General features: G+C 44.4%; 2 protein-coding genes across 2 annotated transcripts; both read right to left on the bottom strand.

Moving 5' to 3' along the window:
• Positions 1-9,392: 9,392 nt before the first annotated feature.
• Positions 9,393-10,488, bottom strand: LOC126987688 (cuticle protein AM1199-like). Its single transcript, XM_050844817.1, has 3 exons — positions 10,367-10,488; positions 9,895-10,139; positions 9,393-9,759 (listed from the first exon to the last, which is right to left on the bottom strand). Exons 1-3 carry the CDS (start codon positions 10,478-10,480, stop codon positions 9,519-9,521), a joined length of 600 nt encoding a protein of 199 aa, XP_050700774.1. The 5' UTR covers positions 10,481-10,488; the 3' UTR covers positions 9,393-9,518.
• Positions 10,489-15,995: 5,507 nt separating this feature from the next.
• LOC126987709 (cuticle protein AMP1A-like) lies at positions 15,996-17,323 on the bottom strand. The gene is made up of 3 exons (XM_050844904.1): positions 17,111-17,323; positions 16,477-16,763; positions 15,996-16,341 (listed from the first exon to the last, which is right to left on the bottom strand). Exons 1-3 carry the CDS (start codon positions 17,117-17,119, stop codon positions 16,098-16,100), a joined length of 540 nt encoding a protein of 179 aa, XP_050700861.1. The 5' UTR covers positions 17,120-17,323; the 3' UTR covers positions 15,996-16,097.
• Between the last annotated feature and the right edge of the window lie 5,386 nt (positions 17,324-22,709).

Here is a 22,709-nt window from a genome sequence, read left to right as displayed (position 1 = left end):
ATAATCACTGCTCATAAAATAGGTACTTCCACTCATCCATGACAAGCATCTCCCAGCATCTCTGTTCCTCAGCTTTCTGCATATGTATCTTCCTGTGGGTCCATATATCAATGTTACCACGTCTCTCTCTCTTTCAGTAAGGCCTTCAGCCTAAACAACCGCTTACAGACTCTTTGTAGGGAGCTTGACGTGGAGTTCCTAAACGCATGGGACAATTTCTATGGACAAAATGAGCTCTTCCACAGGGACGGATTGCACCTTTCTCCCATCGGGGCAGCCAGACTCGGAAGGCTCCTCAACGAAGCAGTGCGTGTCATCCGAGCAAAAAACGAGTCACGGCCACGTCCCTCCACCCCGCCCGTGTAAATAGACGCCACGCATCGCAACAAACCCGTAACCGTGATCCCGCAAGTACCACCACCTCTATTACCAAGCCTCTAGATAACTTAAAAATCCTTAGTTTCAATGCGCGTAGCCTAAGAAACAAATTTGATGAACTGAGATGTCTTGCTTTAACAGAAAATTTTGACATAATTGCTATAACCGAAACATTTATCGACACCACAAATATTGATTTAAGTTCCGAATACAACATAGATGGCTACAGACTCTTCAACAAAGATCGTGTAAACCGTAGAGGCGGTGGCGTCGCCCTTTATGTCAAAAGCTATTTGCAACCCACTGACAAAACACCGGGAAACAGTAACGTTGAACATTTGTGCGTGCGAGTAAACATTGCAAAAGTCAATTTAAATATATCTGTCACCTACAGACCTCCCGGGCAATCACTCGATGACGACCTTGAAATGTACAGCGTCTTAAGGCAGTCACTTAATAACAGCGACTCACTGATATTAGGAGACTTTAACCTCCCCCATATCGACTGGGCGACACTGTCAGGTACAGAAGGCGAGTCACATAGAATGATCGAATTTCTAGAAGAAAATTATCTAAGCCAAATGGTTTCTGAGCCAACTCGACAAAATAATATACTCGACCTTGTTATAACGACCCAAGATAACCTAGTCAGTAGTGTCACGGTAGGAGAACACCTCGGTTCTTGCGATCATAAATTAGTGCGCGTCGACATTAAAGCTCAATCATCAGTGACTGAAAATAAAGTAAAGGTGCCCAATTTCAAAAGAGCTAACTTCGTAGAAATCCGACAAAAACTAACAGAAATACAACTATCAGATGACGGCAACGTAGAGGAAGCCTGGCTAAGCCTTAAAAATCACTTACTCACTCAGCAGAACACATTCGTCCCCTTGTGCGATAGCGAATTAACACTAATAAAAGCCCACCGTGGTTTAATAGCGAAATTAAACAATCAGTCAATGAGAGAAAATTGTTTTACAGGTTAAAGAAAAAACAAAGCACGCCCGAAAATATTAGACTTTATAATGATGCCAGGCGACGAGTAAAAAGACTAGTAGGTCAGGCAAAGCGTAGATATGAAGAAAATATTGCAGCCAACTGTAAAAATAATCCGAAATCTTTCTTCATTTACATAAACAACAGAAAGGCGATCAAAAGTGGTATTGGACCTTTAACAAACAGTGACGGTGCACTAGTGACTGACAGCCAACACATTGCAAACCTCTTAAACAATTACTTTTCCTCGGTGTTTAATACTAACAGTCTTCCTCTCGCTACCACCAACACCAGTACTATTGTAAATCTCGAGCATGCATTGCCTAATTTTGAAATAACAACCGATGAAGTCCTTAAAGCTCTCCATTCACTTAAAACAAATAAAAGTCCTGGACCTGACAAAGTATATCCAACTCTGCTGAAAGAAACAAAGAACGAAATACTCTCCTCCCTCACAACCGTATTCAATATGTCCTTGCGACAAGGCATCGTCCCTTCAGATTGGAAAAAGGCTAACGTGACACCGATTTTCAAGAAAGGAGACAAAAAAGTACCAGGTAATTACAGGCCCATTAGTCTAACTTCGGTTGTAGGTAAGCTACTTGAGGGCATAATTAGAGACAAAATTGTGAGTTACCTTGAAAGCCACTCATTGATTGGGGACTCACAACATGGCTTCCGAAACAAAAGATCCTGCCTATCAAACCTATTAACCTTTTATAACGACCTCTTCACTGTTTATGACGTAACCAAATCACTGGACGTAGTGTATCTTGATTTCCAGAAAGCGTTTGATAAAGTCCCGCATCATAAATTACTTTACAAATTAAAGCAAATAGGTATTGACGGTCAAGTAAACCAATGGATCGCGAATTGGTTGAGCAACAGACAACAAAGAGTAGTGATTGACGGATTTAACTCAGAGTGGGCGCCTGTCACTAGTGGCGTCCCTCAGGGCTCGGTCCTTGGCCCAGTGCTCTTCGTTATTTACATCAACGACGTGGATGTTGGACTCAATAACCGCATTAGTAAATTTGCAGACGACACAAAGATTGGTAACTCGGTTCTCACTGACGAAGACAGGCAAAGCCTCCAAGAGGATTTGCACAAAATTTCAGCTTGGTCGGATAGATGGGAGATGCCCTTTAACGTAGACAAGTGCCAGGTCCTTCAAGTTGGAACGAGGAATAGGAAGTTCGAATACGAAATGCGCGGCGTTAAACTCAAAAGCGTTCAATGCGTCAAAGACTTGGGGGTCAAAATCGCGTCAAACCTCAAATTCTCACAGCAATGCATCGATGCAGCAAATAAAGCGAACAGAATGTTGGGCTTCATTAAAAGAAACTTTGTATTCAAGAATAAAGATGTAATACTCCCGCTCTACAACAGTTTAGTCAGACCCCACTTGGAATATGCGGTACAGTTTTGGTCCCCCCACCATGCAAAGGGTATTGCTAAATTAGAAGGTGTTCAGCGTCGGGCAACGAAAATGATCCCTTCCTTGCGCAACAAATCCTACGAAGAAAGGCTTTCTACCCTTAACATGTTCTCTCTTGAGAAACGTCGCCTCCGAGGAAAACTGATCGAATGTTTTAAAATACTTAATGGTTTCACGAATGTAGACAGATCAACATTGTTTATGATCGATGACACTCTGCGCACGAGGAACAATGGCGTAAAACTCAGATGTAGACAAGTAAATTCAGACTGCACCAAATTTTTCTTCACCAACGTTGTAGTGCGAGAATGGAGTAAGCTTCCACCATCAGTGGTCCAGTGTAACACGATTGACTCCTTCAAAAATAAGCTCGACCGTCACTTCCTTCAACTTCATATCAACTAGAGTAGAAATGCAACGTTTTGGAGCCTTCTGATTAATGTAAAATCACTTAGGTTTAAGGACAGACCACCAAGTCTGGACCATGGGGTCTGTGTGGTCTGATTTTCTATGTAAATCTATGTAAATCTCTCTCTCTCTCTCTCTCTCTCTCTCTCTCTCTCTCTCTCTCTCTCTCTCTCTCTCTCTCTCTCTCTCTCTCTCTCTCTCTCTCTCTCTCTCTCTCTCTCTCTCTCTCTCTCTCCCTTTTTTTAATCAAGGGGATAGTACTCTCTCTCTCTCTCTCTCTCTCTCTCTCTCTCTCTCTCTCTCTCTCTCTCTCTCTCTCTCTCTCTCTCTCTCTCTCTCTCTCTCTCTCTCTCTCTCTCTCTCTCTCTCTCTCTCTCTCCAATGCGGCATGAGAGGCAGAGGAGAGAAGCAGAGACAGGTATTAGACAACTCTCTTATTTTTCTTTCTTCCATTCTTTAATCTACTCCTTTCCCTTTCTTTCTGTTCCTCCTTCTCCTCCTCCTCTTCTTTTACTAATTCTCCTTCTTTATCCATCCTCTCTGCCATCTGTTATCCCCTCATCTTCATCATCTCCTCCTTTCTTGGGTTCTCGTTAGTGTAATGGTCTTTAAAGGGTAGGGGAGACAGGTATTATGTTATTTCTTTCTTTTCTTTCTCACTCTTCCATTACTTAATTTCCTTCTCTCTCCTTCTTTCTGTCCCTCCTCCTCCTCTTTCTGCTATCTGTTATCCCCTCATCTTCATCTTTTTCTTGGTTTCTCTTAATGTAATGGTCTGTAAAGGGAAGCGGAGACAGGTATTATGTTATTTCTTTCTTATTTTTCTATTTCATTCTCTTCCATTACTTAATTTCCTTCTCTCTCCTTCTTTCTGTCCCTCCTCCTCCTCTTTCTGCTATCTGTTATCCCCTCATCATATTTTTCTTGGTTTCTCTTAATGTAATGGTCTGCAAAGGGTAGGGGAGACAGGTATTATGTTATTTCTTTCCTATTTTTCTTTTTCATTCTCTTCCATTACTTAATTTCCTTCTCTCTCCTTCTTTCTGTCCCTCCTCCTCCTCTTTCTGCTATCTGTTATCCCCTCATCTTCATCTTTTTCTTGGTTTCTCTTAATGTAATGGTCTGTAAAGGGTAGGGGAGACAGGTATTATGTTATTTCTTTCTTATTTTTCTATTTCATTCTCTTCCATTACTTAATTTCCTTCTCTCTCCTTCTTTCTGTCCCTCCTCCTCCTCTTTCTACTATTTGTTATCCCCTCATCTTCATCTTTTTCTTGGTTTCTCATAATGTAATGGTCTGTAAAGGGAAGCGAAGACAGGCAAGGGAACTACTTTGTGGAGCGCGGTGAGAGGGAGGGAGTTCAGAGTTGCCGGATTCTCGTAGACTCAGAGCATTGCATATATCAATTTCAGGCACTAAATCTGTCGTACAAACACCAATAACGATGTACAATTGAAGTTAGTGTTATTAGCTTCAAGTATCAATGTTTTGTGGCAATAGTTATGCTTCAAAAAACGATAAAAATACGATATATGCAAAGTACGGTCAGCTGGTGGGTGAGAGTGCAGAGCTGCCAGCGCGCGATTCTCGTCAACTCAGAACATTGCATATATAATTTTTCAGTCCCTAAAACTGCCGTACAAGCTCCAATAACAATATATAATTAAATTTCAGTGTTATTAGCGTCAATTATCGATGTTTTGTGGCAAGTGGTATGCGTCAAAAACCGGAAAATACGATAAATACGAAGTTGATACCTGGTAAGGCGAGAGTGCAGCGCTGGTCGCGGGCACATGTCTCCGGCGGCTCATGTAAACAATCCCCTCCAGCAGAAGGAAAATCGTGACGTAAGTATTTCCCATGTGTTGTCAGTACCATGTAAGTGAACCTGTGTGTTTATTAGTGTATTAGTGATATGTACGTAATGAGAGAACCTCCTTGCAATCGTCTAGAAGGTAAAAAAGGGCGGGAGAAGAGTATGGAGGTGGGAGGGGAGGATTGATGACGTCAGGAAGGGAGAAAGGAGGGAAAGAAAGAAAGGTAGACAGAAAGGAATGGAAAAGTTGGAACGAAGCAAAGGAGAGGTAGGAAGGAAGGAAGGAAGGGAGAAAGGAGGGAAAGAAAGAAAGTAGACAGAAAGGAATGGAAAAGTTGGAACGAAGCAAAGGAGAGGAAGGAAGGAAGGAAGGGAGAAAGAAAAGGAAGAAAGGAAAAAATGAAACTTGGACTGGCGTGTCTCAGTAACAAGGACCCCATAGTTATGACGTGGGGAAAAGGTGGAGCTAATAGGTGTAGGATGGGGAAGGATATGCGTATAATGCCATCGCGAGCCTGGCGTAAGAATGCATAAGTTCTCTGCAGTGGTGGTTTCGTTTTCTCTTCCCTCGCCCGCCGCTGTTATCACCCTCCCACCCCTTGTCGCCCCTCTCCCGCTACCTCCCTCCCCGGCCCCGCTACCACCCCACCTGGCTGTCTCCCTCTCCAACCCCGCTCCCGCCCCTTCCTCCCGGCCCCGCTCCGAATATATGAAGGTCACCACAGCCCCCCTCAGTGTATGTCATCATTATATATTCATTTATCAGTGGCAATAAGCGGTGTAATGGTGGAAATACCAATAGGGACACGAAAACCGTCAGGTAAGGCTTATTGACTAAATACTTGTTGTCGCTGTCGCCTATCAATGACTGTATAGTGCATTGCTCCCCCGCGCCCTGCCCCACACACCGGCTGTTACCGTACGGGACGGGAATAGGTCGGGAAGCGATCACCTCATAGTTTTCAAACTTACTATGGCCCCAAGTTTGGAAACCACTGATCTATTACACACACTGGTATCCTGCCCGCTGCCCGCCTCAGCACACACACACACACACACACACACACCTTCCTCTATGGTGTGGGAGGTGTGCATTAAATAGTGTCTTTAAATAATGGAAATATTGTAAGGGACTGTGACACTGCGTCGAGCCTTACGTGCATCAGGGCAGCTTGCCTAATATGATTAATTAATAGCGACTGATAATGATAACGATGATAACAGTAATAATAATGATGATAATAATGATGGTAGTAATAATAATAATAATAATAATAATAATAATAATAATAATAATAATAATAATAATAATAGTGATGATGATAACTGTACCTAAATAGAAGACCAAGATGAATAATAGCCCCATTAGAAGTGTCATCATATCATTTTAGGCTACACACACACACACACACACACACACACACACACACACACACACGTTAATACCGCTTTACATGATTTTATTTTATTTCCATTCTCTTTCCAGATGCCCGTAATGAAATTAAGAAAGTGTCGTTTTTCGCTAATGAAGAAAGTGTCGTTTTTCGCTAATGAAGAAAGTGTCGTTTTTCGCTAATGAAGAAAGTGTCGTTTTTCGCTCATAAAGAAAGTGTCGTTTTCGCTAATGAAGAAAGTGTCGTTTTTCGCTCATGAAGAAAGTGTCGTTTTTCGCTCATAAAGAAAGTGTCTTTTTTCGCTCATAAAGAAAGTGTCGTTTTCGCTAATGAAGAAAGTGTCGTTTTTCGCTCATGAAGAAAGTGTCGTTTTTCGCTCATGAAGAAAGTGTCGTTTTTCGCTCATAAAGAAAGTGTCGTTTTCGCTAATGAAGAAAGTGTCGTTTTCGCTAATGAAGAAAGTGTCGTTTTTCGCTCATGAAGAAAGTGTCGTTTTTCGCTCATAAAGAAAGTGTCGTTTTCGCTAATGAAAAAAGTCGTTTTTCGCTCATAAAGAAAGTGTCGTTTCTCGCTTATGAAGAAAGTGTCGTTTGTCGCTCATGAAGAAAGTGTCGTTTTCGCTAATAAAGTGTCTTTTCGCTAATGAAGAAAGTGTCGTTTATCGCTAATAAAGAAAGTGTCTTTTTTCGCTCATAAAGAAAGTGTCATTTTCGCTAATGAAGAAAGTGTTGTTTTTCGCTCATAAAGAAAGTGTCGTTTTCGCTAATGAAGAAAGTGTCGTTTTTCGCTCATAAAGAAAGTGTCGTTTTCGCTAATAAAGAAAGCGTCTTTTCGCTAATGAAGAAAGTGTCGTTTTTCGCTGATAAAAAAGTGTCGTTTTCGCTAATGAAGAAAGTGTCGTTTTTCCCTAATGAAGAAAGTGTCGTTTTCGCTCATGAAGAAAGTGTCGTTTTCGCTAATAAAGAAAGTGTCTTTTCGCTAATGAAGAAAGTGTCGTTTTTCGCTGATAAAGAAAGTGTCGTGTTCGCTAATGAAGAAAGTGTCGTTTTTCGCTAATGAAGAAAGTGTCGTTTTTCGCTAAGGAAGTAAGCGTCGTTTTTCGTTAATGAAGAAAGTGTCGTTTTTCGTTGATGGAGAGTGTCGTTTTCCGCTGAGGAAGAAAATACGAAGGTTTGAAATAGTGAAACGGAGTGCAAGGGAAAAATTGCTAATACTCCGAGAAAGCCTACGTGTTGTGATTTTTTTAGTAGGTTTAAAATACTGAAACGTGGAGTGAAACAGGAAAATTACTGCTACTCTTAAATAAATATATACGTGTGATTTTAATAGTGGAACGTTAAGCGTAAATGCTGGTGCTTCATGGAAAATATTTGTACTCCACCTAGTAATGCTGTGTTTAAAAGTGTATGAAAAAAATTACGAACAACCGATTTGCGCATTAAGCGGAGCGAGAAAGGAACCAAGGAGTCTGGGCGTTATTGTCAGTCACTTTGAGCGCGGATTTAGAAGCTGAAAGGGGCGTCATCGGTGCAGCCACGGCCCCAGACACTCCTGCAGCTGGTGAGTGTTACTGTGTGTGTGTGTGTGTGTGTGTGTGTGTGTGGGCTGAAGTTGTCTCTATAATTTTCACGTTCTATATCTTTGAAATTGTGTTCCACCCCAAAATTGACCTCTCTTGACCTCGTTCTTTTTTCTCTTTTGTAGGCTTGAGCTCTCTTTGTTTTATCATTTTTTTTCAGGCTCTATATCTTTGAAATTGTGTTCCACTCCGAAATTGACCCCTCTTTTGACCTCTCGTTCTTTTTTTTTTTAATTTGTCTAAGCTTAAGTTGTTTGTTTTATTACTTTCACGTTCCATACCTGAATTTGTGTTCCGCCCCAAAATTGACCTCTCTTCTGACCTCGTTCTTTTTATTTTCCTTTACATATGCTTAAAGTCTCATTGTGTATACCCGCGTGCCACACTAAATATATATTACGAATGATAAATCAATTGGTAATATTTAACATAGCCCGGTTTATCGTGCGGCGAAGCAGTATGAAAGTATGAAATGTTTCGTAGGCTAAGTACACTCGATATTAAGACTTCATCAGTGGTATATTAATCTTTAGTATTGGTCAAGGGTTGTGTGTGTGTGACATAGTGGGGTACCGACTCTCCCTCTCTCTTACTCTCTCTGCTCTCAATTCCTCTTACTCTATACCATTCATCAGCGCGACTTCTGACCCCAAGGAGCAACACGCGCCTCTTATCCCGTGTACAGAGAATCACGCCGCCCAAGATTTATTCCGTATGTTAATGGGCAGGAGTGTGTGCTTGTCGTGCATGTGTTCCCCGGGCTGCTGAGACAGGACACACGCTCCCTCAGGGCTCCGCGGCTGCTTTCACTATTGCTGATGATGAACTCGTTGTTGGGAGGACCATGCAGGGTTTCCATTGGGGGTTTACCATGACCGAATGTGCCACGCAGATTATATTAATGTCATAAGGCAAAGCTTGGAGGAGATGGAGAAATTAGCTATATGTCGTAATAATGAAAGTCTCAACCTTCATCTTTGAGGAATAGTGAGTGTGTGGGGGGTGGGGGGGTGAGGTGGTGTGTGTGTGTGTGTGTGTGTGTGTGTGTGTGTGTGTGTGTGTGTGTATGTACTTAGGCCTCTGACGATGATACCACAAGAATGGCATATAAATTGTCTTGCCCTCCCTCCCAGCCTCCACAATTTATATCCTCCCTCCTCCTGCTATTCCTTCTTCTTCTTCTTCTTCTTCTTCTTCTTCTTCTTCTTCTTCTTCTTCCTTTTCTTCATCTACTCTTCCTTCTTCCTCTTCTATTATAGTTTCTTTTCCTCCTACCCCTCCTCTTTCTCCTCCGTTTCTTCCTCCTCCTCCTCCTCCTCCTCCACTAAAGACTCAAAACCACTTTACATCTCTTAACTAAATGGTTTATCAGGTTGAAAAACTTATATCATTGCAAAATTTATTAATATTTATAATAAATTATACATATTATATTATTATAATAAATATTATGACTAAGTACATGTACGCGCGGACATGGGCAAAATATAGGAATTCAATGTGTATATTTACTGCGGGACTACGTAGCTGTTTGAGGGGGCGGCCACAGAGGCAGACCTCACTTGGGAGGCCTCGGCGCGGGCGCGGGCGGCGTCCTCCTCGGCGGCGAAGGCGATCTGGTCCAGCACGAACTGGGGGATGGGATGGGGGAAGGCGGGGGCCACGGGCAGCAGGGGAGACTCAGGCTGGAAACCGTTCTCGTCGGCGACATACCTCACCTCCACCAGCGTGCCGTCCGGGGCGGTGTAGCTGAGGGGTAACAACAACAAGCGTCAGGGAGTGTGTGCCGCGAGGGGCGTGCGTGGCGGCGCTGTGACTAAGACAAACTCTCAATGTTACCTGACAATTACTGCCTATAAGGGACATGCTGCGGCAGACACTCACGAGTACTGTCCGGCCTTGACCACGGCGCCCTCGGGTCCGGACGGGGAGCCGGACTGTGACAGTTTGATGCCGTTGCCGGTCTCCACATCGTAGTTGTAGCTGCCTGCCTCGTCGTGCACGCGGTTGTCCCTCAGGATGGGCACCACTTCGATGAAGTCTGACCTGGCCGAGGCGGAGGGTTGGGGTGGCCTGTAGGCGTACTGGGTGTCGGCGGCGGCCACGGCGAGCACAACGGCCACGATCAGCTGTTCAGGTGTGACATACGCTGTTAGGCTGGTCTTTAACAGAGGTGTCAATCAGTACTTTATAATGGAGAGGTTAAATGGATTCCTTTTCATAGGAGCTTTTGCCTCTGTCAACATCGTGATGAGGCTCAGGCACTTCGGCACAAGGCACTACGCTGTGATCACCGAAGACTCCCATGTCTCTGCCTTCGTGAGACAAGAGGCACGGCTGACGGGCTCGTACTTACCGCAGTCTTCATGATGATGGCGGTGGTTGGTGAGCTTCTGGTGTCCTCCGCTCGGTGGGGGCAGCTTATATAGTGGAAGTGACCTCTCTCAGGGACACCCCGGGAGGGCGGCATGCAGGGCCGGGTGTTCCCAGGTCATCGCTGCCTTCCCTTCACTGTGCCGCGGGCCGCCAAGGCCAGGACAAAGCCGACACACCATTTCTTGTCACTTGATCACACTTAAACTGAAATTGCATATTTGTCTGGCAAGTAAATTGTGCGCCTGAAACACATTATCATATAAATAACCTATAACGAACGAGGATATTTATTGTCATTGCAGTGAGGGCCATAATTTGCTTATATTGAGCACACGATGGTCTTATGCTACTGAAAGGTTGTTTAAATATGTACTACACTGGAATGATGAGTGTGCAACTCTTCCGGCCGCCCCCCCAGCCGGGAAGGGAAGGGAAAGGGAGGAAAGGCGGCCAAACCAGCTCAAGACGTCAAGAGTACTTTGGATAACTAGGCACCTGGCGGCGAGCCTGACCTGTGGAAAGGGGACGGTAATCTTACGCACCAATGAAATAAATACGCAAAAACTAAAGTGACGTCATTACCAACAGAACACCAAGGAATACGAAAACCCAATGCATATAAAGGGCATGATGATGATGAGGATGATAAAAGTAGTGGTAGTAACGTGTCAAATTGAGATGAGTGAGGCCATTATGTAACAGAACAACAAGGAATACAAAAAATACGCAGAGCCAGTTCATGTAAGAGGTTTGATAATTATGATGATAATAATAATAATGATAATAATAAAAACAATGATAATAATGTGCTGTATTGAGATCAGTGAGGCCGTTGTGTCATTATGTAACAGAAAAGCAAGGAAAAAGAAAACATAATTCACCTAATGGCTGTGATGATGCTGATAACATTCATAATACCAATAATGAACATAATAGTAATGCCTTATATCACGGCAGCCACTATAAATACAATCCTCCCGCGCCACTAACGGGCTATAGGGTCGTTTTATGAGACATTTCGCCGCCCAAGAACACATATTTGACAAGGCTTTCGTCGGAGTTGTGGGCATTTCCAGGGGTAGTCTTATGACCCTGGTGGTAGTGTGACCCTTCCTCTGTACCGTGAACCTAAAGAAACATATTTGACAAGGCTTTCGTAGGAGTTGTGGGCATTTCCAGGGGTAGTTTTATGACCCTGGTGGTAGTGTGACCCTTCTTCTGTACCATGAACCTAATGAAACATATTTGACAAGGCTTTCGTCGGAGTTGTGGGCATTTCCAGGGGTAGTTTTATGACCCTGGTGGTAGTGTGACCCTTCTTCTGTACCATGAACCTAATGAAACATATTTGACAAGGCTTTCGTCGGAGTTATGGGCATTCCCAGGGGTAGTTTTATGACCCTGGTGGTAGTGTGACCCTTCCTCTGTACCGTGAACCTAAAATAACACTCCTTAGAACCCGATTGATCCCCTCTTTGACCTTTAAAAATAGCTGATGTGATATGGTAATGTGTCTTGTAATACCAGCCATAGAATCTTTCAAGCGACCCCTCAACAGAGCCTAATCTACCGGCTATAGGCAGCACCTCAAAAAATAAATGTGCCGAATTGAGATCAGTGAAGAATGAGAGCAGGGCGAGTGGACCAGCAAACTCCCAGCGTGACGTGTCTTTTACCTCGTCATGGGCAGGGCCGCGGAGGAATGGAAAGGGGAGAGAAGGGTAGGTGAGCTGTGGGCGACTTACGTAGGGTCATTTCGGCTCCCAAGTACACATATTTGACAAGGCTTTCGTCGGAGTTATGGGCATTCCCAGGGGTAGTTTTATGACCCTGGTGGTAGTGTGGCCCTTCTTCTGTACCATGAACCTAAAGAAACACATATTTGACAAGGCTTTCGTCGGAGTTATGGGCATTCCCAGGGGTACTTTTATGACCCTGGTGGTAGTGTGGCCCTTCTTCTGTACCATGAACCTAAAGAAACACATATTTGACAAGGCTTTCGTCGTTTTTTTTATTCCAGGGGGGTACTTTTTTATGACTGGTAGTGGGTGTAGTTTCTTCTGTACCATGAACCTAAAGAAACACATATTTGACAAGGCTTTCGTCGGAGTTGTTGGCATTCCCAGGGGTACTTTTATGACCCTGGTGGTAGTGTGGCCCTTCTTCTGCACTATGAACGTGAAAAAACGGTCTTGACAACCCGATTAATCTCCGTTTTTGCCCTTGGAAATAGTTGACATGAGAGGTGGAAGCGTCTGAAAATACCTACCATATTCTTCAACATTTAGGCGCCCAAATAGGTACACATATTTGACAAGGTTTTCGTCGGAGTTTTGGGCATTTCCAGGAGTAGTTCATGACCCTAGAGGTAGTTTGACCCTTCTTCTGTACCATGAACCTAAAGAAACATATTTGACAAGGCTTTCGTCGGAGTTTTGGGCATTTCCAGGAGTAGTTTATGACCCTAGAGGTAGTTTGACCCTTCTTCTGTACCATGAACCTAAAGAAACATATTTGACAAGGCTTTCGTCGGAGTTTCGGGCATTTCCAGGGGGGTTGTTTTATGACCCTGGCGGTAGTATGGCCCTTCTTCTGTACCATGAAGCTAAAGAAACACATATTTAAAAAGACTTTCGTCGGAGTTTGGGGTGGTAGTTTTATCACCCTGGAGGTAGTTTGACCCTTCTTCTGTACCATGAACGTGAAAAAACGCTCTTGACAACCCGATTAATCTCCGTTTTGGCCTTTGGAAATAGTTGATGTGAGAGGCGAAAGCGTTTCAAAATACCGACCTTATACAAACCTGGGCAGTTTACCGCGTCGAGGCCACGGGAAGGGAAGGGAAGGGAAGGGAAGGGAAGGGCAGCAGGCAGGGCGCGTCGATACCTAACGATGACACTGACGCTGAGAGGCAGAAACGGAACAGGTTGAGGTGGACATAATTGACTGGCATGAAAGCAGGTTCGTAGGATTTTTTTTGGAGGGAGGGAAGGGAATGTGTGTGTGTTTAGGATGCACGTTAATCATTGCGTTTCTGAGGAATATTTATTGGCAGAAGAATGTGTTCGAGTTTGTGTGTCGCTGAGTTGCTGATTTTCCAGAGTTGCTTGTGTATATTTATGTATCTATCTGTCTGTCTGTCTGTTTTTAGCCATTTGTCTATGTATCTATTTAGTTAGTTAGTTATCTATCAATTTATGTATCTATCAGTAAATTTTCTCTCTCTCTCTCTCTCTCTCTCTTAATGAATCTATTTATCTCTCTTAATCTTACCATCTGTATATCTGTCTAATCGATCAATCTATCCATTTACTTCATTTAATTTTCAATATTTGTTTTTATTCATCAATCTATCTATTTATCTGTGAGTCTAAGTCAGTATGTCTATCTATCTTCTATCTATTCATACATCTATTTTTTTTTTATAACAAGAAGCGTGGGAAACGGGAATTGGGTTGTACATAATATCCCTTAGAAACACATTTTGTCCACCTTTTTTTAATAAACAACAAGGGAAACAAACATGGTGTATTTTTTTTAAGTCTTCTGTAGGACTCATTAACTGCAGCTTTTCTTTATTCGTGTTTACGTGATGATACACGAGGCAATAGGAAAGTCTACAAAAGGACATTATGCAGTAGTTGATATTCACAAGATATATACAAATCTTCTTAAAATCTGATCTCCTCCATCCGTCACCTCTGCTCATAAATCAGTTTTAATGCGATTTTCAAACTTGTGCTTGTAATTATCGTACTAACCACACTAACCACTCGTCTGGTAAGCCTTTCTTCCTCCTGAGCTTCTTCATATCTTAAACAGTATATGTCTTTTGATAATCTGATATATTCCATTTGTCATCTCCGTCCATAAATCCATCTTAAACTCCATCTTGAAACTTTCGCTGAGACTTATTGCACTAACTACATGCCTAGTAATCTTTCCCTTCTCCCTCTTGTGCTTATCCGTGTTTTTAGTAGTATATATCATCTGATCCGATATATTCCATCTGTCATCTCCGTCCATAAATCAATTTAATGCCTTTTGGAGACTTTCGCTTGTAATTATCTCTCTAATCACACATGCAGTAATCTTGCCCTTCTTCATCTTGGTCTTCTATGTATCTTAAGTATATATCGTCTGGCAATCTGATATCTTCCATCTGTCATCCCCGGCCATAAATCAGTCTTAATACCCTTCCTCACTTTCCATCAAGAATGCATTAGTTAACCACATGCCTAGTAATCTCTTGCCCCTCTCTCTCTTAAGCTTCATGTTACTTAAAGTTTGTCTTTACCTTTGTCCTTTAGTGCACATACTTCATCGACTTCTGTCTTGTTAATCCCTTCTAGCTCTTTGTTACTGTCCTATTACCCAGCACAGTATGACTGGTGTCCCTGCTCCTTCATTGTCTGTGTAGGTTACTCTTTGGCCCATATCCTCAAACATTCCGGAGGCTCACACACCCACATTTAATGACGTTTTCGTAGAGGCTGTGTTAGTATTTCCATCGGTTGTTTTATAAGCTTAGTGATAGCTTGACAAGGCTTCTGCACCATGAACGGGAAAACCCCGCATGAGAACTTGACCATTCTCTTTTGTGGCCTTTGCAAATATTTGCTGCGAGAGCCGAAAGCGTCTGAGGATAAGGGACTTCGCTGCACAGGTCCTGCACCAGCTCATTCTTACGGGCGCCAGAACAGAACGGCAGTAGTCATCTCTATAGGTAGTTGCAGGGTCCCTTTCCTGTCCTGGTCTAGATTTTGGGGTTTGTTTAGCATTCTGAGCTTACATATGCCTGGAGGAGACCGGCTATTGGTTTATTTATTTATTTATTTTATATATATATATATATATATATATATATATATATATATATATATATATATATATATATATATATATATATATATATATATATATATATTACGTATTCGCCTATAGCGCCGGTAGGCTTTTTTCAGGGGCCTGCCGGTCGGCCCAAGCCCGTCATGGCGCAGGCAGTTTTTTATAGTGTAATTTTTATAGTGCTCATGAAGGGTGTCATTGAAGACTTTTTGGTGCGGTTGCTGAAACGTGTATTCGTGTAACTGTTTGTCCAAATCCCTTATACAAGAGTTAACCAGCATCTTCATACTTTCATCCCTTTCACTGGTAAACTCTGGAATACCTTCGTCTGTTATCCTCCTGCCTACAACTTGAACTCTTTCAAGAGGAGAGTATCGAGACACCTCTCCTTCCTAAACTTACCTCTCTTTTGGGCACTCTTCTGAACTCTTTTTTTTTTTATATTTATAGGGGCAGTGTTCAGCGGACTTTTTTTTCATAATAACTTTTTTTGCCTCTCATCTGCTTCCTTTACTGTAAAAAAATGTTATATTGGAAAGAAGGCCGCTCGAGGATGTTATTACTGGGTGTTGTCGTGACTATTTGGGTATTGTTCTTGCTGACGTGTAACTGTTCCTTATGTGTTGTGACGAATTGTTGTTACCAAGCGGCGATCATTCTATCTGAGGTTTACCCTGTGATCTCTGAGCCTGCCGGTGGTGATAGGTCAGTGCCCGAGACTCAGCGACTGTCACGTCCGGATAATCACAGTAAAGGAGCAGTGAGATATTTATTCTTTATTCTGGTATTGCAATAAATATAAGAAAAACAGATCTACAGCCATGTGATCATACTTTATGCTTAGTGCTAGTAATCGTAAGATCCTATTCCTGCGGCGCTCCGTAGGACAGGGAGGGGGCAGGCACAGAGGCAGACCTCACTTGGGAGGCCTCGGCGCGGGCGCGGGCGGCGTCCTCCTCGGCGGCGAAGGCGATCTGGTCCAGCACGAACTGGGGGATGGGATGGGGGAAGGCGGGGGCCACGGGCAGCAGGGGAGACTCAGGCTGGAAACCGTTCTCGTCGGCGACGTACCTCACCTCCACCAGCGTGCCGTCCGGGGCGGTGTAGCTGAGGGGTAACAACAACAAGCGTCAGGGAGTGTGTGCCGCGAGGGGCGTGCGTGGCGGCGCTGTGACTAAGACAAACTCTCATTGTTACCTGACAATTACTGCCTATAAGGGACATGCTGCGGCAGACACTCACGAGTACTCTCCGGCCTTGACCACGGCTCCCTCGGGCCCGGACGGGGAGCCGGACTGTGACAGGGTGATGCCGTTGCCGGTCTCCACATCGTAGTTGTAGCTGCCTGCCTCGTCGTGCACGCGGTCGTCCCTCAGGATGGGCACCACTTGGACAGTACCGAAGGATTCTGACCTGGCCGACGCGGCGGGGGCCACGTAGGCCTGTGGGGGCTGGTAGGCTTGGGGCTCCTCGTAGGAGTACTGGGTGTCGGCGGAGGCCACGGCGGCCGCGGCGGCCAGGATCAACAACTGTTATAAGGGAGATGTTCATTCAGAAAGAGCATGACAAGTGGAAGCCTGTTAAAGCATTAGTCATAGACAGGTAACAATGTGACGTAAACAGTTAAATATCATATTATATATTAAATCTAAAACTGCTTGAAGCACCGCCCAGTCATTAGTGGTGCATGAAGAACAAATACTCGCGGCCCACAAGCTGACGTGAAGCACAGGCCGTAGAAATAGCTTGTTGGTTTACTCTGTTTTTTAAAGAGCATAAAGCTTTTAACTTTTGTCCGTCACTGCAAGTCACTGAACAAGTGGCAGAGAGCCTTTAGGCGCCGCTGCCTCCCGCCTGGCCTGGCACCGACACTTACGAATCTCATATTGGGCGAGGAGAGGCGCTGGGACACTGATGCCACGGAGATGGGCTCCTGCACCTTATATAGCCGCTGCTCTGCTAGCAGGACCCCCCTCTCGGAAATGACCTGGGGGGAGAGACGCCCTTGGTCCTTGGTGCTCTTCCTTCCCTTCACCACGTCGGCCACTCTCCTTCCTCCTGTCCTCCGTGTTTTAGTACCCGTGCTCAACACTTTCTAGGACGCCCGGCAGGAATGGCGGCTCACCGCTGTAATTATCGTGATGTATTGGCTGTTTGTCTCAACGCATGAGCTTCATACAAACACCGCGATGTGCAGTCATCTGTTGGGAAGTGATAGACCCTGCTGGTTCTATACAGGCCGCAAGAAACTCAACCGGCTGAATATTTTATGCACTTGATGATTATCATGAACCAATAATATGCACCTAATAGGCACGAAAAGTCTGTGTTCTCCATCAAGCGAACCTGACCTTACCTATGTCTGTGGATCTTCCTTGTACAAGCCTTGAGTGTCATCCGGGATACGAAGACGTGTGAGATGGGCATTCAGTCTCGTTAATTAGGTCGAGTCCATGTGTAGTGTTGGTCCCTGGGCGGCTTATTTGCTAAAGGCCCCGCGCGCCGCTCTTCCTTATCAGTGATCAACCACATGCGACTTTAACGTGGACATTCAGCTTTAGTACGTGACCTCGCGGGGTGAAACAGATGCGAGGAGAGAGAGAGAGAGAGAGAGAGAGAGAGAGAGAGAGAGAGAGAGAGAGAGAGAGAGAGAGAGAGAGAGGAGAGAGAGAGAGAGAGAGAGAGAGAGAGAGAGAGAGAGAGAGAGAGAGAGAGAGAGAGGAAGCATTACACAGTCATACATAATTAGCTGTATAAATTCGCATACAAAACAATGCCTAATACCACATAAATACCGCTTGAACCTCACACAGGGCACACTATAAGCATATGTCTAAACATTATCTCTCTCTCTCTCTCTCTCTCTCTCTCTCTCTCTCGTGTATTTTTTTCTTTCATTTTACTGATTAAATTCATCTTTCTTTCCTTTCCTCATTTTTTTTTCGTTTTCTTCTGTTTATTTATTTTTTCTTTTTTCTTTATTTTTTTCTTTATCCATACTTGCACTTGTTTTACTCTCTCTCTCTCTCTCTCTCTCTCTCTCTCTCTCTCTCTCTCTCTCTCTCTCTCTCTCTCTCTCTCTCTCTCTCTCTCTCTCTCTCTCTCTCTCTCTCTCTCTCTCACACACACACACACACACACACACACACACACGTTCCCCCCTCCCCCCCCCCACACACACTCATTCCGCAGACCACTCAATAGTATCTGTGGCCCCATCTCCCTGTGTTTGGGTATGCGGGTATGCCAGGCCTTTCCTCTACCCCGGGCCTGTGAGGGGTGGCATGCGTCCCCCATTGCATAGGAGCTGGGGGACGTGGGGAGGGGATGGAGGAGGGGGGACAGAGCCATGCTAAGACTCCCTCATTCGGTACTATTGGGTACTACGTGTGTTTATGTAAAGAGGTTAATAGATGCCGCGGTGTCTTGAGATTCGCGTGTTTTTTGTTTGTCTCGGTATGTGTGTGTTTATCTGTGCTGGTCAGGTTTTAATATTTTTTTTAGAGATAGATAGAAAAATAGATCGATAGATTGATTGATAGAGAGAGAGAGAGAGAGAGAGAGAGAGAGAGAGAGAGAGAGAGAGAGAGAGAGAGAGAGAGAGAGAGAGAGAGAGAGAGAGAGAGAGAGAGAGAGAGAGAGAGAGAGAGAGAGAGAGAGAGAGAGAGAGAGAGAGAGAGAGAGAGAGAGAGAGAGAAAGGAGTATCATAGTGTCACATCCATTCCCTTGTGTAGCAGAGAGGGAAGGACTTGTGCAAGGATTTAAGGGGTAAAGAGAATGGGTTAGCAGAGTGTCACATCCATTCCCCTGTGTAGCAGAGAGGGAAGGACGTGTGCAAGGATTTAAGGGGTAAAGAGAATGGGTTAGCAGAGTGTCACATCCATTCCCTTGTGTAGTAGAGAGGGAAGGACTTGTGCAAGGATTTAAGGGGTAAAGAGAATGGGTTAGCAGAGTGTCACATCCATTCCCTTGTGTAGTAGAGAGGGGAAACATGGAAACATGGAAACATGGAAATGCAGGCAACAGAAAGCCTATTGGCTCATTACGAGGTCGCCCGCTTGGGTGATTTAATCTGCTCGACCGCCACTTGGGGCTTGGTGAGCAGATGAAAGCACCTCGATATTGAGGAGCAGATGGAAGCCCCTCGTTATTCAGTTTACTCCCGACGCAGCGAAATGACGGTCGATTCTATATTTGAAGGAGTTGATGGTATTCGCATTTACTACTTCTGAGGGAAGATTGTTCCAGTGGCGGATGACTCGGTTTGAAAAGAAACTCCTTCCAATGTCTGTGTTACATCGACTCGACTGAATGGGTAAACCGTTATTTCTAGTTCTTGAGTTGGTTTGCAGTTCAAAGAATTTGGAGTAATCGACGTTATTGAACTTTTTTAGATACTTGAAGACTTGAATCATATCCCCTCGTAGGCGTCTTTTCTCCAATGTAAAGAGATTGAGTCGCTTGAGTCGTTCCTCGTACGGTTGAGCCCTTAAGGTTGGAATCATCTTTGTGGCGCGTCGTTGAATCCTTTCCAGTAGAGCAATGTCCTTTCTGTAATTGGGAGACCAGAACTGCACTGCATACTCGAGGTGCGGTCTTAGGCCTACCATGGAATTATACAAGGATAGCATCACGTCTGGTGTTTTACACTCGAAGTTCCTCGCTATGAACCCGAGCATAATGTTGGCCTTGTTGTATGCTTTTTTACAGTGATTCGCGTGTTTCAGGTCACTGCTGATAGTGACTCCAAGATCCTTTTCCTCCCGCATCGCTTGCAGAGGTCTCCCATTCATGATGTATGTATGGTTACTATTTTGGGACCCAATGTGCATGACTTTGCATTTGTCAACATTAAAAGACATTTGCCATTTTTCCGACCATTCGATAATGTGATTGAGGTCTTTCTGAATGATTTTGCAGTCGGTCTTTGTGAGGGCATCTCCACCCACCTTGGTGTCATCTGCAAATTTCGATATTGTGGATTTCAGTCCTGATTCTAGGACATTGATATATATGATAAAGAGGATGGGTCCCAGCACTGACCCTTGAGGCACTCCACTAGTAACTGGAAGCCAATCGGAAGGCTGTCCGTTGAGTAGTACTCGTTGTTTTCTGCCGGTGAGCCAATCTCTTATCCACGCGATCAGATTGGCTCCGATGCCCGCCGAGTGCAGTTTCTTAAGGAGTCGCTCGTGCGGTACCTTGTCGAAGGCTTTCTGAAAGTCCAGGTATATAACATCACTGGGGATGTGGGCATCCCAGTTCTTATATATACCTTGGAAAAAGTCTAATAAATTCGTTAGGCAGGAGCGCTTGTTTCTGAAGCCATGCTGGGTGTCGGAGATTATATTATTGTTTTCTAGAAACTTAACAAGTTTATCTCTAATAATCTTTTCGAGTATTTTTCCTGCCACTGATGTCAAACTTATGAGCCTGTAGTTTAATGCAACGCTTTTGTCTCCTTTTTTGAAAATCGGTGTTACGTTCGCCATCTTCCAGTCTTCCGGGACCTTGTTTTGTTGAACTGACCGGTTGAATATGTTAGTGAGTGGTTGAAGTATTTGTTGTTTAAGCTCTTTTAATAACCGCGGGGACAAACCGTCAGGAGGATTTGTGCAAGGATTTAAAGGGGAAAGAGAATGGGTTAGCAGAGTGTCACATCCATTCCCTTGTGTAGCAGAGAGGGAAGAACTTGTGCAAGGTTTGAGGGGTTGAGGGGAAGGGGTATCGGAGTGTCACATACATTCCCTCTTAATGTGACAGAGAGATGGACTTGTGCACTGTTTGAAGGGATGAGGGGAAGGGGTATCGGAGTGTTACATACATTCCCTCCTCGCGTGACAGAAAGGGAAGGACTTGTGCAAGGTCTTAGGGTGTATCAGAGTGTCACTTTCATTCCAAGTGTGGCAGAGAGGCAAGGACTTATGCAAGGCTTAGAAGGGAAGCCAAGTGCCTCTCCCCTGCCTTTCCCGAATTCTCTCCAGTTAGGGACAGAGGCGGCGAGAGATGTGCCGTTGTGTGTGTGTGTGTGTGTGTGTGTGTGTGTGTGTGTGTGTGTGTGTGTGTGTGTGTGGCCTTTCGTACTGTTTCTGAACCTAATCTTTTGTAATTTTCTTTTTATAATTTTCCTCCTCCCCCTCCTCCTCCTCCTCCTCCCTTTCAAAAAGTCCGCAGTTAACAGGTTCAGAATAGTCCGCAGTGAATGAGGACGATGACAAAGCGTTACGAGGCGCGCGTGTGTGTGTGTGTGTGTGTGTGTGTGTGTGTGTGTGTTCATACCGCACGGCCAGAGAACTAAGAAAATCATGTTACTTTGTGAATAAATGACCGCTTTCAAGTGCTGATTAATGGCCTTTTGTGTGTGTGTGTGTGTGTGTGTGTGTGTGTGTGTGTGTGTGTGTGTGTGTGTGTGTAATTCACCACCACGGCCTGATCACGTGTTGGACTCGTTGGACACGTAATCGCCAGCAGGTACCCTCCCTACATGAGCAAGTGCTCTTTATCGTCGATCTATGGGTGTACTGCCAGGACCTCACACACCACACACCCCATCCCCCTTGCTTAAGGGGGATAGTAACCACTCCTAGTCAACGGAAAGAATCCGGGCTGAGCGGGCTCGAACCGCCGCCCTGTCAGACCGTGAAGCCTGGCAGCGCAGCGCTCTAACCAGTTGCGCCACGGAGTGTGTGTGTGTGTGTGTGTGTGTGTGTGTGTGTGTGTGTGTGAGAGAGAGAGAGAGAGAGAGAGAGAGAGAGAGAGAGAGAGAGAGAGAGAGAGAGAGAGAGAGAGAGAGAGAGAGAGAGAGAGAGCATTGGCTTTGTAAGGATAACTATACTATAATTTTCTTCACATTTCACTGCTATTATAATCATCAGTTTCATCATAATCATCATCCTTCTTACCCTCAAGCTCCATATTACGTTTTTTTTCCATCCTTATCGTCTTTTATACCATTAAAATCATCGTTATTATCATTGTTATAATTTTCAGTCATTGCCATAAAATACAATGATGTCTGAAGATGACTATGATGATGGGCGGAGGCCTTTCCCAATGTCCTCCACTTATACCTCTGATGTTAGTGTGCCCTGTCATGCTTCGGCTAAAGGTCTAAATTTACCTCTGTATTTAAGGGGTATGTATTTAATGGGTCTATAAAAGAAAGGGTATACAGTATGACCAGGATGACTTATTAGGAGCAGCGAGCAGCGGGCTTTCTTTTTTTTATTATTGTTTCCTTTTTTTGTGTGCCCTTGAGCTGTCTCCTTTGTTGTAAAAAAAAAAAAAAAAAACTCATCCCTTCATACCTAACACCTCCCCCTCACCCCGTCACCTCCAACACAGTACCCCACCCCCTCCCCTTCCCCATTCCCTGCACCCCTCCTCCCCTTACTGCCTCTCCAATCCCATCATACCAACACCTCCCCCCACCCCCACCCCCAAGCCCTCAACACACCCCACCCCATTCACCCCT

The sequence above is a fragment of the Eriocheir sinensis genome, chromosome 66 (genome assembly GCF_024679095.1).
Source record: "Eriocheir sinensis breed Jianghai 21 chromosome 66, ASM2467909v1, whole genome shotgun sequence".
Classification (NCBI taxonomy): Eukaryota; Metazoa; Arthropoda; class Malacostraca; order Decapoda; family Varunidae; genus Eriocheir; species Eriocheir sinensis.
The sequence above is the reverse complement of the archived record's forward strand: the minus strand, read 5'-3'. Positions and strand labels throughout refer to the sequence as shown.